Source organism: Patiria miniata, unplaced genomic scaffold (assembly GCF_015706575.1).
Source record: "Patiria miniata isolate m_02_andy unplaced genomic scaffold, ASM1570657v1 HiC_scaffold_14, whole genome shotgun sequence".
In the NCBI taxonomy this organism is placed as follows: Eukaryota; Metazoa; Echinodermata; class Asteroidea; order Valvatida; family Asterinidae; genus Patiria; species Patiria miniata.
Window position 1 is genome coordinate 6,270,918 of NW_024037052.1, and position 19,204 is coordinate 6,290,121.

The 19,204-nt window shown below is 40.8% G+C and overlaps 1 protein-coding gene across 1 annotated transcript in view; it reads right to left on the reverse strand.

Annotated features, from left to right (window-relative positions):
• Nucleotides 1–2,176: 2,176 nt before the first annotated feature.
• LOC119721976 (cell division cycle protein 27 homolog) overlaps nt 2,177–19,204 on the reverse strand; it is a 30,968-nt gene continuing 13,940 nt past the window's right edge. The window contains exons 11-19 of the mRNA XM_038191948.1: nt 17,276–17,498; nt 13,564–13,736; nt 12,136–12,288; nt 10,463–10,543; nt 9,735–9,862; nt 8,353–8,470; nt 7,138–7,341; nt 4,574–4,748; nt 2,177–3,388 (exon numbers count right to left, since the gene is read on the reverse strand). Coding sequence (XP_038047876.1) covers nt 3,282–3,388; nt 4,574–4,748; nt 7,138–7,341; nt 8,353–8,470; nt 9,735–9,862; nt 10,463–10,543; nt 12,136–12,288; nt 13,564–13,736; nt 17,276–17,498 — 1,362 coding nt within the window. The 3' untranslated portion in view covers nt 2,177–3,281. The remainder of the gene's footprint in view (nt 3,389–4,573; nt 4,749–7,137; nt 7,342–8,352; nt 8,471–9,734; nt 9,863–10,462; nt 10,544–12,135; nt 12,289–13,563; nt 13,737–17,275; nt 17,499–19,204) is intronic.

Consider the following 19,204-nt stretch of genomic DNA (forward strand, 5'->3'; position numbering starts at 1 on the left):
GTTTCTTACTCAAAACTGAAATGCAATTGCATGATATCCCAGAATATTCCACAACAGTTATAAGCACAGAAATTAATTCTAAAATACTGGACTTCTGTTAGCTATGTGACATAATTGGTAAGGAAATTTAGTTTTAACACTTTTTTAATTCTGATGATATGAATGCCACCAGTATACTTGTAGTTAGTACAGACAATACATGTTTGATATATAAAAATACTGCTATCAAGCTATTTCTTTTCAACAATTGCAAAATACATATCAAATGAGAAGATTGTTTTTGGAGGCAGACGAAAAGAGAAAAAGCTAGCAGCAAGGGAAAAATATACAATTACTTCTGGAAAACAAATTGTCTGAAAACAGACTGCAGTACTTGAATAACACACACCGCCCATCGTTTAAAGGGAATATACAACATTTGCAAACATAAAAAAAAAAAAAATACCAAATTATCATGAAATACCTTACTTGACTGTAAGAGAATAGTCTCAAGCCTCCAGTGAAATCGTGGCACCTGGTGTGCCGTCATTTTTAAGAAAAGTGGGATTTTTGTATAATTTCCAACAATGGTCGGCTGACCATTGTTGGTAAAAAAATGACTTCTTTTCAAATACTGCCCCCAATTTACCAATTTTAGTTAGTCCTCATTTTGTTTGCAGTCGGTTACGCATCCATGAACGGGTGCAAAACAGCTAGACTGGTTCCCTGACCTGACAATTCCCCGACGACTATAAATTGCTCTATTTCGTCTGAAGTAGCATCAGGGAACCAGACTACAAGAACAGCATTTTTTTTCTTGGTTTTTCCAGTATCTATGAACACAAAGCTTTAAACAGGTCAGTGTAACAATCTTTGCTATAAAATACTTAACCCTTGAATCCTTCCATTTCTGAAAATTACAGCAAAGCCAAATCTTGTATATTACCTTTAATTAACCACTTCGCGCCGGAATTATTTTTACCTAAAATTTTGATTTTCGCAAAAGGCAAAATTTTCTAGCCAACTTCTGATATACAGCCAAATGCCACAAATACTTCATATGTTTCAATACTCCGGGATGTACACTGGAACGTAAATTGTACAACAATAGGCCATGCACAACGGACAAATCAAGATCAACACACGGTCCGCCTCCACAGACTTCGCGGACTTTGTGTGTACAAAAGGCACGAGGGATTAGCGTGTTTAGACGTCACCCGGAGGCGAGTTGAGGCAATATTGACGCCTTAACCCGTCAGCCGTGCCTGTGTATAAAAACAGCCAGTGCGTGTTATCACGTCCTCCGACGCGAACAGATTTTCTGCTTGATTTTCACTAAAAACAGGTGGTTTTTTTTATTAACGACAACGCGAACAGATTTTCTGCTGGATTTTCACTAAAAACTGGGGTTTTTTTATTAACAAGAACGCTGAATGTACCAGTTATGCTGTCAACGTCTACAAGCTTTGTCTGGGAATGTGCATACACCATTGTGCAGGAAGTTTGACTTTGGGAAGAAGTGATATCATACTTTGGCCGTGAATTAACATCATACGCTGCCAAAGCATGACGTCACATTACCACTAAAGTTTATTCTACTAATGTTTTCAGCCATTCTAATTGAAAAAAGTGTTAGGTTCTTGGGGACCAGCTTTACTAGGCTTGCATTGTCTTGTTATTTTAGAGTGACGAGACTTTAAAGAGTTGGCACTCCACTGTGAGATTAGATTTATTCAAAGTCGCAGGTGGAAAATTAAACTGTTTTATGACTTATATGAACGACTACTCTGTAAGTTGTGATCGTCCTCGTCAAAATTAGTGTGCATAATATTGACACTGCGCAGCTACATCAAGTTGTGTGTAATTGACCATAAGTACACTGCGCAACAAAGATGTTGCATTAATCCTACACATGGCTTGTGTTACGACCAGGGCCCAATTTCACGGCCCTGTTTAACAGAAAAGTTGTGCTTAGCATAGCAGAAAAACTTGCTAACCTTAAGCACTATTTGACGGCATTGACGTGCTAAGGGTCGCGCGTGCATGGAGATTTCTATTGTTACGTTACTAAGTTAAGCAAATTTTCCTCTGAGGTAAGGTTGCCTTTTGCTGTGCTTATGCTTACGGTCTCCAAGAAATAGACGGAGGCTCTGTTAGCAGCAAATTGTGTGCTTAGCAGCGCCGTGAAATTGGGCCCTGTTAAGTGGGCTGATAATTCAAGCAACTTTGGCATAATTGCATCCGACGTTCACAAACTACATTTTTCACTGGCTGATGCAGTTTAATGTGGTACAGAGCTAACAAGGCATATGCATGAGTATTTTTTTTTTTTTTACATTTGCATTAGATTGCACAGTATGCTCGATGATACAAACCTACGAATAGATGACCTGAAGAAGAAACAAAGAACACAGTACAAAAATATTGAACTTTTCACGGTATGAGGCGAGCAAAACCAACCCTCCACATACACACTTCACAAGTAAGGAATCTCGGTATTTATGAGCGCAAACCTTCCGAGCTAAGCACACTGTACTCAACTAACCTGGCAAACATCGCCTGTAAAAAAGGGCTGTCCTTTTTGTAATAATTTGGTATTGGATTATTTGAAATTGCGTTTGACCATATACTCGAATATTCAGAACCGCCAGCTGCAACTGGGTGCCACGCTGGTCAAAAGTTGCACGCAAAGCGCGCCGGTTAAAAATTTGCGTGCAGCGATCGATATTATAGGCCACTGGAGTATTTTGTAGTAAGTGTTTTATGACAAAGACTTTAACCTGCTAAAAGGATGGGAACCATGCCTGTACTTTATTTTTTCGACTATTCAAAACCAGCAAAAAGCATTTAAATATTCGGCTGATGATCCAAAATTGAATACTCAGTACACTGATAATCAGGACAGCCCCATGTACAAACTTCAACTGGACTGGTAGAGTTAACAAATTTGGCATGCTGTAAGCAAAAATAGTCTAATTCTACGCACATCTTTCCCATCTGCAAGTCAGGGCTCCAATTTGGTGTCAGAAGTGGGATCTACACTCACATGCGGCCATTACTGTCTGGTTCCCTGGGGCCATGTATGCATCACTGTGTAGTCAATCATTACATTTTAGGCACCAGCCTATCTTTTTTATTTTTTACCCAAATCTCACTCTAAGCTCTCCTAACATGTTTGTACTTGAAGCCAATGTGGCTTCGGCATTGCCTAAAAAAATCACTACGCAACGACCAACTGGACATCTAGTTGGGTTCACAGTGATATTTGTTTTGGGACGTTACTGTCAGTATCCGAGCTCGGATCATAAACTCTCGTCACTCTCATTAGCTTGGAGTTGCATGTCGTCGACTTCAACAGCGCCCTCTTGTGACACATCACCCTCGCCCACTGCGTCGCTGTCCCCGGTGTCTGTAAGAAGAAATGTTAGAAACAGCTTTATTTATTTATTTTTAACTATTTATTTCTGGCTTTTTGAGAAGAGATATTAAGATTTGTGAGTTGACTTGTGATGGAACTGTGATTTGACTTGTGATGGAACTGTGATTTGCATTGTGATTGACTTATGATGACTTGTGACTGACTTGAGATTTGATTTGTGAATGACTTGTGATTGACATGTGATTTAATTTGTGGCTGACTAATGATTGACTTGTGATTTGATTTGTGGCTGACTTGTGATTTGATTTGTGGCCGACTTGTGATTGACTTGTGATTTGATTTGTGGCCGACTTGTGATTGACTTGTTATTTGATTTGTGGCGACTTGTGATTGACTTGTGATTTGATTTGTGGCTGACTTGTGATTGACTTGTGATTTGATTTGTGGCCGACTTGTGATTGACTTGTGATTTGATTTGTGGCGACTTGTGATTGACATGTGATTTAATTTGTGGCTGACTTGTGATTGACATGTGATTTGATTTGTGGCTGACTTGTGATTGACTTGTGATTTGATTTGTGGCTGACTTGTGATTGACTTGTGATTTGATTTGTGGCCGACTTGTGATTGACTTCTGATTTGATTTGTGGCGACTTGTGATTGACTTCTGATTTGATTTGTGGCGACTTGTGATTGACTTCTGATTTGATTTGTGGCGACTTGTGATTGACTTCTGATTTGATTTGTGGCGACTTGTGATTGACTTCTGATTTGTGGCGACTTGTGATTGACTTCTGATTTGATTTGTGGCGACTTGTGATTGACATGTGATTTGATTTGTGGCTGACTTGTGATTGACTTGTGATTTGATTTTTGGTTGATTTGTGATTTGATTTGTGGTCGACTTATTAAAGATGGACTTGTGATGGATGTGAATACAACTCTATTCTAAGATGACTCTGTCTTGGTCTAATCACTCTAACACCTGGACCTCAATTGTGATTTGCCTTATGATTTGATTTCAGATTTGGCTTCCTAATTGACTTTGACTTCTGACTGACGTGAGTGAAAAGTGCTTGACACGCGATTCGCAGGTGATTGACATGTGACTGACATGTGATTGGCATGTGACTGACATTTGATTGACACGTGATTGACATATGATTTATTTGGACTTGACTACATCTCTCCTCTCCGAATGACTTGATAACTCACCAGCATCGCTAGGCCCATGATCAGCCAGCGCGTCGGCCGTCGGGTCATCATCGTCTGGTAGATACCTCTTGTCCAAGGCCTCCTTGATCTGGTTGTTGGCGCCCTTAGGGTCCAAGTCCACCGCCCAGGAAAAGTTGGCCAGAGCCAAGTGAGTCTGGCCACACTTCTTATACACCTGCAGATTCGAATATTCATATATTTGGAGATATAAATATTCACATATATTTAAATCAATCAATTTTAAGAATTCCTGGTTATACTCGATTTGGCTGTTAGCATCCGGGGAGTCCAAGTCCACCGTCCAAGAACACTTGGCCCGGGGCATATAGGTCTGGCAATTTTGTTTTTATTAATTTATGGTGCTAATTTACCAATTTAGGTAGCAGACAATCAACTTCGAATTTTCAGTAAATAAGTACCATGGTGCAGAGGCCTCACGGAGCACTAACATTAAAATGTGCCACTGACCGTTAGGCCAAAAAAGAAAGTCTCCGGTTTCTGGTATGCGCGCGCGTCGCCCTAGCCATGCGCGTCGGCAAAATGAAAAGGTTTTTTTTCAATGAAAGATGATGTCTCAAAACCGCCAAACTCACTGGTTTGACTGGAATCCTGCTGCTGCACAATTTTAACGTGTTTTTAGATTGGGTTATGGTCGAGAATAAGCTTTAGGTGGCCTCTCTGGACTCCCATATATTTGCACTAAGTTTAGTCGGGCACCATTTGCAGTCATCAGCCGACATTTGAAGCAAAAAAAATCAGGTAAAAAAAAAAAAAAGCCGCGTCGCCGCACCACTTTTTGGGCCAGCTCCACACCAGAAACCGGAGACTTTTTTTTTTTGGCCTTACTAGATCTTTCCTATTTAGACCTCATGAGATCAATTATTTGTGATCTCTTCCAAATATGGACTGACTTTCCTGACCAATCAGATTGCTCTTTACAAAAGCCTACTAAGAATGGGCTTTCTACCAAATGAGTGTGTTCGATTACTTCCCCCGCGCTTACTCGTGCAAGCGCGACAGCGTTCGATTTACCTCTCACGTGACTTCTCGCGCTTACTCGAGCCTGGCCCAAGTAACCGACTCGCCAAGCCGGTTACTTGGGTAAGTATCCCGTAAGACCATGCAATAAACATGGCTGCCAACGTGACGTCCGGCAGGCGCCTCAGGCTGTGTGCTTCCAGAGCTACAGCTACGTCTATAATTGTCAGCCCTCCCCGCGTATTTTCAATGGGCGTGGACCTAGACCTAGCTCTAGACAGTTGATTTGGATGCAGCCTCAGTGTCTTGTCAAAGTTCCACTTTCCAGCTCTTACACGAAACTTTCCCCGAAACCGTTTGTTTGTTTAGCTACACTGCGCATGTCTGTCATCTCGCGAGGAGCCAGGCACGAGTAAGCTCAGGGAAGTAATCGAACGCTCTCAATAAATGGCAGTGCACTGTTTTGTCCTGCAAGGCCCTCTCTTATTGGCTAACAAAGTTAACCCTACGAAAAAATCATTAAGTCCATGCAGAGAATCTGATCGACTAACAGAGAGTGTCAAAATAGTAACAGATTCAGACTCGGTTTACAGAATTGCCAGGGCCTCTTAAAGGCAATATGCAACATTTGCAAACATCGGAAAACAAAACTACCAAATTATTATGAAATACCTTACTGGACTGTTAGTGAATAATAAATTGAGTTAGTCCACATTTTGCCTGCAATCAGTTACACAACTGTGAACGGGTACAAGCCAGATAGACTGGTTCCCTGACCTTACAATTCCCTGACATCTATAAATTGCTCCGTTTCATCTGAAGTGGGGTCAGGGAACCAGACTACAAGAACATGTTTTTTTCCTTTGGTTTTTCCAGCATTTACGAATACAAAACTGTAAACATGTCAGTGTAACAATATTTGTTATAAAATACTTACCCCCAAATCCATCAATTTCTGAAAATTACAGCGAAAGCAAATGTTGTACATTCCCATTAAAGGGAATATACATCATTGGCTTTTGCTGTAATTTTCAGAAATGAAGTATTTGAGGGGTTAGTATCATAGATCAAATATTGTTACACTGACATGTTTGAAGTTTTGTGTTCGAAAATGCTGGAAAAACCAAGGAAAACAGAAATGTTCAAGTAGTCTGGCTCCTTGACTCCACTAAAGATAACATGGATCAAGTTATAGATGCCGGGAAAATTGTAAGGTGAGGGAACCAGTCTAGCTGGCCTGCACCCATTCATGAACATGTCAACCAATGGCAACAAAATTTGGACTGAAAAAAGGGGTAAGTTGGAGCAGTAGTTGAAAAATAGTTAGGTTTTTCCAACGGTGGACGGCCGACCATCGTTGGAAATGTATACAAAAATACCATTTTCTTCAAAATGACTTCACACCAGGTGCCATAATTTTACAGGATGCTTTAGACTGTCATTTACCATCATCCTAGTAAGGTATTTCATAAAAACTTGGTAGTTTTTTTATTCGATGTTTGCAAATGTTGTACATTCCCTTTAAGACTGCCCTGGCTAGCAAGAATGGTCAAGTTTAGAACCAGGCCTCTGTGAGTGACACTGACCTTTCCCATGATGAAGTAGACCAGGGACTCCTTGGGTATGATCTGCTTCAGCTCCTCCAGCTCCTGTAGGGCCTCCTGGTAGCGCTCCGTGGCAAAGTAGATGGAGGCTCGGTGGAACTTGCATAGAGGGTTGTTAGGGTCCATGGCGATGGCCCGGTTCAGAGTCTGTAGGGCCTGCTGTGATTTGTGCTGCGCATGCTGTACCTGTTCGAGTACACATTTTGAAGTCGTTAGAATAATGTCAGTATCTAGTAACCCCCAAGGCCAGATCTTGCCTTGACTAATATGATTTCAGACGGATATTCATTTATGCGCCCAGGGAAATGCATGTCATTAGGTTTCTATAGAGAGGGCCAATGATAGCCCAACTGTATTGCTGGGGAAGCATCCATTATTAGAGTGGGTGTTGTAGTATTGGGACACCCCCCATTTTTTTTAAAATACCGCCTCCCCCATTTTTACTGGAACCACATTTGCATTTAATGTTTATCAGTACTTGAGTGTACCAACTACTGTTTCATGTGAGATACCCCACCTTCACAGGAAACAGCTGTTGGCTACATGTGGCAGGATATGTCACTTCCTGTGGGGCACTGGAGGGTTGTGTGATGGTCTTTGTTCTTGGGTCATTCTGATCTAAGACTCCGATGAGTGAGGAACATTGACCACCACACCAAGCTAAACCAGTGTCCATTTGTCTTTATTCTTGCAGTTTTGCAGTCTTTTTAATGAACACTCTGCAGCGGCTGCTCCCGTGGCTGTTGGGGGTGTAACAGTGGGGATATCTTTCGTTTGCTTGATCAATGCATGCGGATGCTTATTTTTTTTGTCTGTTTTCGAACAATTTTTATTAAAATAGTACACTCGGTGGTAAATTAGAAAATATAATGTCAAAATCTTGTTTTTCGAATAAGAATATAATATGATGCATGGAATACCAAATAACCTGGAAATTAGCTTTCCACCCCTCGAGCAAAAAAATGAAAACTTTGTTTTTCAAGGTAATACAATGCTCATTCAAGATGATGAAAGTACTCAACATGTTTTGCAGCATGTAAATTTCATTAAACCGATCTCAAGTATCTTACGCAGCTGCGCAACAAATTTGTTGTGTAAATATGTAATGCATAAATTCGCATGGTTTCTTAAACTCAGCTGCTCAAAAATAGGGATGAAAAAAAGAAAAAACAAGTCTGGTGCCTGTACTTCACTTACCACTCCTATGTGACAAAGTAGGACGGAGCTCTGGGGGTTGATGGCCAGGGCTTTGCGGTAATGCATCTCGGCTAGGGCAAACTTCTCCTGTTTGTAGTATATCATACCAACGCCATACCTGCAAATGAGAAATTAATGTATTAAATTTGCCTGTCTGAAACCTAAGTCTAATTGCGAGATAAGTTTGCGGTAGCACCCTGTGAATAAATCTCTTATGTGAGTATGTGTGGTTCTGAAAAGAACCACACATACACACAAAAGAGATTGATTCACATGGTGCTACCGCAAACTTATCTCGTCTTAGTATCTTTCCACCATGCAAACCTTAAAATCTCATAAGTCTAATGGGTTGACGAGAGTCGCTCAAACTAAGTTTTTCTTCAGCACGACATGGAACCCCATTCCGAAATGGGCAAATATCAAACACTGACAACATTTATCTGAACATATAAGATAATTTCAGTCACATGTTGCAATGTGAATGCATTGTGGAGTGCCCTGGTCCAATGATAACAGTGCTCAACTCATGTGCCACGGTACGTGGGTTTAACCATGACGGGGAGCAAGGCGCTTGTGTTCTTGGGCAAGACACTTTACTACAATTGCCACTCTCCACCCAGGAGTACAAATGAGTACCTGTGAGGGTAGAGATCAGATTGCGCGGATCTCGAGCTGCTGAAGAAAAAAATGGTCTCACGGCCTGGTGTACAGGGGTAATAATAGTGAAGAGATTTGAGACCGTTAGTAAAAAAGCGCTATATACATGTAAGCACATTATTATTATCAGAAGTAGCATATCACGTTAATGAACAAACTTGATGTTCTCTCCAGTTGGGGCTACTTTCAGCAGATACATTTGTTCAGTATCCGCAAATACAGGGCTCCCAGCAATTCAATGAAACAAAGTTCCCCGAGTTTTCCCTTATATTTCCCAAAGAAATTCCCCAAAATCCATGAGAAATATTTTGTACTTTTTAACGAGGTTGCTGGGAAGTCAAGAGGTGGTTGCAGCAAAGCAACTAAGATACTGATAATACACAGGCAACTTGTCGACAAGCGATGGCCTCCGTTCTCCCCTTATAGCCATCCTTTCCTCACCCTATGCAACAGAGTCAGTCAGTCAATGGACACAATTTAAACACAGGGCAAAAGACGCACATACGCCGAAATGGCGAAAACCTTTCTTCTGGGTCACTGTCAAATTCCCTGAGTTTTTCCAGATTTTTTGTATTTTAACCCCTCCAATTCCCCTCACTTTTTCCTGACTGGAAAAACTGGAAACTCATTTTCGAGGTGTCCCCTGATTTCCAGAGTGGCTGGAACCGTGAAATAGTTACAATTTGCATCGTTTAGATGCAAAATGTCCATTAGAAGCGACCTACCATGCATTGTAGTGCCTAGTGTTTATCCTGATCGCTGTACGGTAGCAGGACATAGCCTTATCCAGTTCCTCTGTTGCGACGTACTCGTGACCCAGTAACGTGTAGGCATAGGCAAACTGGGGATCCACCTGTCAAATGAAAAAGCTATTACACCTCATGCATATTCATGAGCTACCACACTTCTTTCATTGGTCAATAGTTCCAAAACTTTATGGCATAGGTAAACTGGGGATCCACCTGTCAAATGAAATAAAGCTATTACACCTCATTCATATTCATGAGCCACCACACTTCTTTCATTGGTCAATAGTTCTAAAACTTTCTGGCATAGGTAAACTGGGGATCCACCTGTTAAATGAGTTAATGCTATTACACCTCATGCATATTCATGAGCCAACACACTTCTTTCACTGGTCAATAGTTCCATTGGTCAATAGTTCCAAACTTTATGGCGTAGGCAAACTGGGGATCTACCAGTCCAATGAAACAAAACGATTACACCTCATGCATATTCATGAGTCACCACACTTCTTTCAATATTTTAAAAATAATGTATACTCAGTATTGTTTGGGGCTTGCAAGAAATAAATAACACATTTACCTGGGTGGGACTCAAACTCACGACCTCCTGTTTAACTTACACTTCCCCGAGATCTTATAAATACTTTTACAATTTGTTTGTTCTGTGTAAAATATACAAGTATCTGCATTGGATTCATCCTACGAACCTGGACTGCTCGCTGGAAGAACTTGATGGCCATGTCATGTTCCTTCTGTAGACTGAAGCAGTTGCCTGTCGCACACCAGGCCTGAATACAACCAAAGGGAGACGACATGATTCTAAACGACAATATGTCATACTTTATATTGTCCTCTTGTCTACAGTAAACTCCGGCTAAACCGACATCGTACAACTCGTCAAATCGCTCAAGTCGGCCGTCTGACTAAAGTCCCCGATTGTCCGTAATGCATTTCCATTGAATTTTTTATTTCTAAGTCGGCTTTTATAAGTCGCCATTTCGCTCAAGTCGTCATGTTACTCTCGGTCCCCTTTCCATAAAAAGCATTACAAAATCCTTTGTCCAGTGATCGCTGCATGCATCGGTGTCGAAAAAGTTTGTCCTACTGCATACCACTAGGCGGCGCTATAGGATCATTGCTGCATACATCGCATATATGCATGCATTGTGAGCATATCAATACCAGTACCTCCTCTAGGCTGTACGCATGCGCTCTGTCCATTTTGGGGGTCGTCTTGTTGAATGACGACTGCATGCTGCAGTCAATGCGTGCGTGGTATATACCCAACCATGCACGCATTTAATTTGTTACTGTGCACGTACATATGTATCATGGTCTCCACTATCAATACCCCAAACATGATGATACAATTCGAGGATTAATTTGCTGGATTCAACTAAAGCACTTAGGAGATAATCCAGGGTAAATCGAAGCCAATTAGTGCAATGAATCATGTGCGCAAAAGACCATCCATGTAAGTCAGCAAAATGACGATTTAGCATATATCGGCATTCGCGTAAGACGTCACAAATTCTCGGGTCCCGAGAGTGCCGGTTTAGCCTGAGTTTACTGTACATTGCTGTGCTTACAGATTCTACACCCCCAAGTACAAGGTGTATCTTTAATATTACACCATGCTTCGTTTTGACAACTTTAAACCTACTGATTTCGCTACCACAAAATTTAATAATACAGTGCCCAAATGGCCAAACAGCACAAAACTCAAATATTACATCAAGTATATTTACCACATTCTAAAGGTATTTACAAGCTGTGGAAACGATATTGGTTTTAAACAAGTTTAAGAATTGTAATATTCAGACGCCTGGTAGGCTGTTTTAAATGGAACCTGTCTAAAATAGGCTGCCTGGGCCACATGTGGATTGGGTTTTCAGTCCCGACCTGATTCAGTGGGTTTCCCCCCAGAATTTTCTTCTTGGGTTTTCCTCCCACCTCTGGAACTGTTATTTCTTCTCATTGCTTCTCTCTACAGGCTTCTCCAGGCTTACGAGCTACACTGCCTATGGCATTTTTGAGGAATCCTTGGCTTTAATACCAGAAATAAATAAATATTTAGTCTTCGCGCGAGTGTCAGGCGCGAGTGTCAGGCGCAGAGCTGCCCCCAATATACCTATCCAGCAATTATTCAAATAGCTTTTGCCAGTTGGAATATTCGAAAACAAAAATACTACGCACGTACACACATAACTGTGATGCTATTTTATCGTAAAGTTTGGCTCTTCATTGTCAGGTGCCACATTTTTTGTCGACGGTCATTTTTTATTGTCGATGTTGTTCCCATCCTTTTAGCAGGTTAAAGCCCTTGACTGTTAAAAAATATTTACTGCAAAACACTCCAGCATTTGTATTCCCCTCTTACCTCGGGCGACTCCGTCTCAAAATTGCTGAGTTCCTGAGCTAAGGTGGACAGCGCCACCTCCCTGTGTAGATGCCAGAGAGCCGTGGAGTAGTACTCCGTGCCTTCTAGGTGATATGGCTCCAGCCGACGGACCTCTGAGAACAGCCGCTCTGCCTAAAAAGGTAAGAAAACACGATGGTTGAGTGAGAAGGTTTTTTTGGGACCTGAACTCCCACGTGAACTGTCGCGTTCTTGGTGTACATTTTATGCACAGCTTGGCTCCTGATTTGCTGGCTGTACTCACTGCTGAAAATAAGTCTAGGCAAGGCCGAAAATGGCTGCTGCATCAGGTGCACAGAGACAGGTTTTCCAATACTTGACGTAAGCAATTATGTTGATATCTCGTGACCCACCACTTTGAGGTAAACAAAGTGCACCTTTTCATTATTAAGCTATGACAACATTTCCAAACACTCAAAAACGCAACTGTCAAAATATTATGAAATATCCTTCTTGATTGTAAGGCCAAAAAAAAAAGTCTCCGGTTTCTGGTATGGAGCTTGCCCAAAACATGGTGCGGCGACGCGGCTTTTTTTTTTTTTTTCCTGATTTTTTTGCTTCAAATGTCGGCTGATGACTGCAAATGGTGCCCGACTAAACTTAGTGCAAATATATGGGAGTCCAGAGAGGCCACATAAAGCTTATTCTCGACCATAACCCCATCTAAAAACACGTTAAAATTGTGCAGCAGCAGGATTCCAGTCAAACCAGTGAGTTTGGCAGTTTAGAGACATCATCTTTCATTGAAAAAAAACCTTTTTCATTTTGCCGACGCGCATGGCTACGGCGACACGCGCGCATACCAGAAACTTTTTTTTGGCCTCAGTAACTAAAAAGATCAAGCATCCTGTGATGGTATGCTGTTATTTTCAAGAAAACAACAATGACCAGCATTTCCTCATGGTGGTTAAATGGTGGATTTTTTTTCCATACAAGGAAATTTGTAGCACTATGCGTGCGAGGCGCATACCATGGACATGGCCAGAGGGGTATTTCACAAAACATGAGGTGAAGTTGTTGAACAAAATCGTTGGAAATTTGTGGATTTTGACTTATTTTGACTTTGGAAATAAATATGTGCTTGGCTGGTTTTCAAAAAAAAAAGGTTTAAAATCGGCGATGGTCCTGGTCGCGGAAGACCAGGCTTCTAGTCGGTTTTAAACGTACTTGCTTACAACTGGCCAAACACGTATTTACTCCCTTATTTTAAAAGGGAGGGCTTTTAGTGGAAACCTTTTTTGTGTTGAGGAAAATGAAGATGCCTATCCCAAAATCCCAATCTACTTCAGATAACTTGTATTGTTCCTTAAATCAGTAAAAATACATTTTTTTGGCAAATGTGTCAATTTCTTTGAAGTTTATTAGTAAAGACAAGAAAGACTTTCCTACCTTCTGGTATTCAGCCAGCTCGTACCGGGCCCGGCCCACCTGAGATAAGACCCAGCCCGTGTTGTAGTGCTGCGGTGGTAGGCTGGAGAAGTAAGTGATGGCCTTGCGGCTGTCGTACTGGCTCAGCGCAAGGTAGGCCTTGCCGATCTCTCGTAGGAGCGCGAGCAGGCCCTCTAGAGACGATAAATAGTTAACAAAGTTTAGTTAACTTCAAAGTTTCACATTTGGGCAATTCCACGCAAAAGTGGACACTGCCGAAAAAGGGAAAATTTATGAAATCTTCAAACCTACAAGCATCAGAACCTCGAATGGGTTATCAAATTAGGGTGGACAACAAGAGGTTTCATTGGAGTGGTGAGCCAGTGAGGTAATATGTGATAAAATGCACTTGGGGGAGGGGAGGGGAGGGCTACAAAAAAATGTTTTCTTGGGGCTAAAATTGGGGCCAACGAATGCGTGTTCATCATGTTTTGACCTATGACCCCATAGCTGTAGGTCAGATGAAGAGGTCACCGCGAACATTTTGGAATGATTGACGAAGGCCTACATGTTGACAGCGCTACTTTTGTTATTTGAGCTTTTTTTTTTAATTTGACCTATTTTTGACCTTTGACCCCATATTGACCCCCATAACTGTAGGTCAGACAAAGAGGTCAATGCTGACATTTTTTCAATGTTTGACTAAGGTCAACATGTTGACAGTGCTACTTTTGTCATTTGAGCTTATTTGAAATTTGACGTTATTTTGACCTTGACCCCATGATGACCTGTTACCCCAGTTTTAATAGTCATGTGAATTGTTGGGGCTGGGCTACTGATACCTTTGACAAAGTTTGGTTGAAATCAGTCAAAATATGTAGGAGCAATAGACAATGTCAATGTTTGTTACTAAGTAACTAACTAACTAACTATCTAACCTACGGACTGACGGAGACATGAGTACTTGTAGAGCTGCTATTTGCAGCTAAAAATAATAAACAGAACTTAGAATGCCACGATTTAGTATGTTTCTATTATAACATGTGTGAAGTTGATTTCAGCATGTAATGTCTGTTAGGCCCCATCTCGATAATGAATGATCGTCGGTACCCCGTTCTTTCTGAAGGATCCTGCAGACTTTTTTAACAAAAGAGCCCTTGACAACCCGTCCTGGCACGGGCCAGAACGCTTCATTTAAATAACAAAAGGTATGAATATGCCCGATCTTCTGCAGACCCGCCGGGCCAGGCTCAGTGCCAGAGAGATCATTTAAATATGAATGGCCGGTCAGTCTGCAGAATACCGACCTGCAAAACCGCAACTACTTAGCCATGTTGTGAGCCTCGCCTCGTGAGCACATGAAGGAATGTGATGTGACTAGTATTATACTTGTGCGGTAATGTACATGTATTGTATACGGGTTCAACGGTTCAACCTAACTCACGCAAAGCGAAGTCAAAATTACGTCTTCATTTTGCTCACCCTGCAAACTAAATTAAATATGCGCCAAAAATTGGCGTTGGCTTTCGCGCTAGTGAGACCGGCCTTATTCACGATTTTTTTTTCACCGGCATTCACGAATTCTCTTACCAGAACCTTAACAACGAGAGGAGTTAATAAGTAAAAACATTTGTCACAATATAAAAAAAATACTTTTGGTTTAGTCAACTGCGCGACGGCCCCTTTTAAAAGCGCTAAAAAAAGCGACCCCACGAAATTATCTTGGTTTGGATGGGAAAAAAACATTACGATACCGACTTCTAAACAAAAAATGGTCAAATGCAAAATCCAAAAATGAAGGGGGGCCTAGTATAAGCCTTTTCAGCAAGTAATTTTTTCTGGTATTATTCGAAAAAAAACATGGTGGTTTAACGCCAGTTTTCGTACAATACGTACGTGTTCGATCCGACGGTTTCGATTGTAATAATAGAGAGGCACAAGTACAAGTAACCACGTAGAAATAACTCCATGGTACAACAGAGGCGAAACGAGCAAATTGTGGCTGACAACGGTCGCGAGAGTTGGAACCAGACTGATAGTCTACTACCTTTGTGTGGAGCGGGATCGGCCGTTGTCAGACTTGTTTGACACGTGGTAATGTGCACGTATTATCCCTGTTGCTGTGTTGTGCAGTGTGGAGCGGGATCTGAACTATACTTTGACCGTGCCAAACGCGTAGCGAGCGGTGGGCTGTGTGGCATTGTGTCTGGCCGCATCGCGGTGTTTTCTCCGCGCGTCCGGACAGAATAAAGGTCCAGGGAATAAAATCACAACTTTGTTGTTATGATTGGTACAAACCTGACTTAAAAATCAACTTATTGTTAATTAAATGAGGATTCCTTGGACATCAAACATTCTGCTATGTATTAAAAATTTGCTTGGCCTAATATCTATAATATACATGTGTATTAACATTTCCTTGTCGATTTCTGAGTAGGTACTCAAGAAGCAACCATTTACTTGACGAGACGGGGAGACCATCACAAGTTACCACGTCATGGCAATGATATGAAATGTTGTTCAAAAATATTTAGACTTCATCAAGAGACCCTTCGGTATTCATTATATTATAATTATTTGTAATTAATGTGGAGTAATAAAGCATTCGAAGAATTAATGCCCCACACCCCCAAAATAATAATTATCCTACCGAAGTTCCATAATTATGCATTGTCATTTTCATAAATTTAATTTGACTGTGCGAGGTATAAGAGAGTTCATTTCCGCAATCTAGAATGTAAGAAAAATGATGAGTGTAGGCTAATCATGTTCCTTGCTCTATCGTGTAATGAATATGTAAGAAATATTGAAAACTAAACAACGTACATGTAGTATCTTTAGAAAATACAGCATAAAGTTAGTCTCTATTCTTTTAAAAATATATATTGTGTTCTTTATGAAATAATATGGTGTCATTCACTTCTGAATGTGACATCGAAATCAACGAATGACAAAGTTTGTTTTACTGCGGCCGAGCAATTTTTTTTAATGGGAGCTAAAAAAAATTTAAAAGAATAAAAACTAATTTTCAGAGGGTAGAAAATGACTATGCACAAGAAAACCACTTGGTCGTGTTGGCCTATTGCACAGTTTTAGGAGTACACCAATATCTAGTGCAGACAAAAGAGCACGAGTAGATGAACTTAAATCACCGGGCCAATATCATTATGGAAGACTTTTTGGTAGAAACTGACTCATGAATATTTACGAGGGCCTTCACTGCACGTCACTGGTTTCCTTGACAATTATGTTGCTATGATGGAAGTGTTTGAGAAATCCGCATGAATTTCAACCGTGATGAGTTTTGGGCGGTCCTAGCTGTGCCGCTTTTTATGACCTATCAGCCATGTCGACTGAAACAGTTTTGCTCGGATGTTGGCATCGGGTCTTCTCATTGGTGGTAGAATTTCGTAGCCATGACGATATACATGTTTGTCATGTTTCCCACGCTCTGTTTGGCAATGGGCCAACCCTTTCCCACAATTCTACCCTCACAGGTACCCATTTATACTGGTTGGAGAGAGGCAATTGTAGTAAAGTGTCTTGCCCAAGAACACAAACACCATGTTCCCAGTCGGATGCAAACCCACATACCATTCAATGAAAAATTAGTAAATAAAGTTCGCCTCTATGAAACCAAATTATATTTTGGTTGACTCATTGCTCAAAACACACTTTTTTGGTTTGGACAACTCTGAAATGCTAGGGATTGACCCAAAAACCAAGGGCTTACCAGTGGAGGCTTTCTGGAAGTTCATCAGCTGTTGCTGCTGCGAGGCGGCGGCGTAGGCTGCCTTAGACTCCAACGTCCTGTAATTGTCCGGTTTGATCAAGTCCTCCGAGTCCGGGGGCTGCGTGATGGTGGACGCCCGGCTGCTTTTACCTTTCGTCTTGCCCTTGGGGCATCGAGGTGAGCCGATCTTGCTTCGTGTCGTGGTTTTCTTGGTAGCATTTTCCTTTATGTTGAGAAAAAAACCCAAAAACTTATTAGATAAGAAAGGTACATGTTCATTTTAGTTATGTTATCGGCTTTCCCTTGTATCTCATAATGTACGCAGTAGTGTTATCAAAAATGTCGGTCTCCGATGAAAATGTCGCATCAGTGGCTACTTAAGACCAACCTCGTTTCCATGGATACGATCTTGCTACGCCATGTTGTTTCCCATTTTGCCTTGCACGAGCTTAACCCCTGGATTTGTCTAATTTAAATGTGTCAAAATATGACAAAATTAAATTAGAAATGCGACGCCATTTTGAAATACCTTGCTGGACTGTTACATAGCTGCCAACATTTCAAAATCCCAATTAGTAATCAACCCGCGCGGTCATTTTCAACTGCTCGTTTTATCAAAAGCTTTACCAACATCGAGTACAGGTACATGGTTTACATGTACACATTCATGTGCATACCCTTCTTCTTGTGAATAATAATGTAATGTAGGCCAAAGGATAATTTTTTTTTTTTTTTTTTTTTTTTTTTTTTTTTTTTTTTTTTTTAATTAATTTTTTTTTAATGTCTGTATTTGTTTGTTGGAGTCAAATAAATAATAACAATAATAAAATATGCGCATATTTTTTTGGAGATGCATGCTATCGATGTGGAGTTTCGAGTTCGTATCAATGTTTTTACACACAATGATTTAGGGCCACCGTCATGACCGTATGCAATAGAAATATCCCGCCAACATACCTTGCAAACGCATGCTGATTTATCTTTTCTGGACGTTGTGACAAACTCAAACTGTAATACCAATTATTCCAACCATACTCTTATTAAATTCCATGATTAAATTGTCGCACTGATGGGTCTCAACCCGGCAAAAAGCGACCAAATGTGCTCACAATCGTCACTGAAAAGTACTCACATACAGTACACACAACCACACATCCACGAGATGCACACAAACGACACACCATTGAAAAATAGTTTTAGTCTGGTCCTCAAGTACTCCACTGCGCACACTGCATTGATGTCTATCAGGTGCTTGACTGCATTCTTATTAGACTTGTCACCAGTCCATCCATTATCGCGACATTTCGCCAGAAGTTTTCGGTCAAAAATGATACTTTACAAGTATTTTTTTTTTCTATTAGGTAGAAAATGGGAAATTCGTAATGTTTTAGTGGCAAATCGTATTTTCGTAATTTAACAAACAATTCGTAATAATTATGAAAAATTAGTAACAGTTGGCAGCTATGCTGTTAGAGAATGATAGTGTAAAGCATCCTGTAAAATCATGGCACCTGGTATACTGTCATTTTCAAGAAAAGTGCTATTTTTGTATCAATTTCCAACGCTGGTCGGCTGACCAGCGTTGGAAAAAAACTGGCTTTTTTTTCAAATACTGGCCTCAATTGACCATCGCACTTGTTTGCAATCGAATACACACCTATGAACGGGTACAAGCCAGCTAGACTGGTTCCCTGACCTTACAATTCCCCAATGTATGTAAACTGCCCTGTTTCTTCTTATATGGAGTCAGGGAACCAGACTACAGGAAAATGATTGTTTTTCTTGGTTTTTATAGCATTTTCGAACCCAAAACCTCAAAAAAGTCAGTGTAACTATATTTGCTATATATTTCCAACCCCCAATTCCATCCATTTCTGAAAATTACAGCAAAAGCAAATGATGTATATTCCCTTTAAATGTACGTACCTC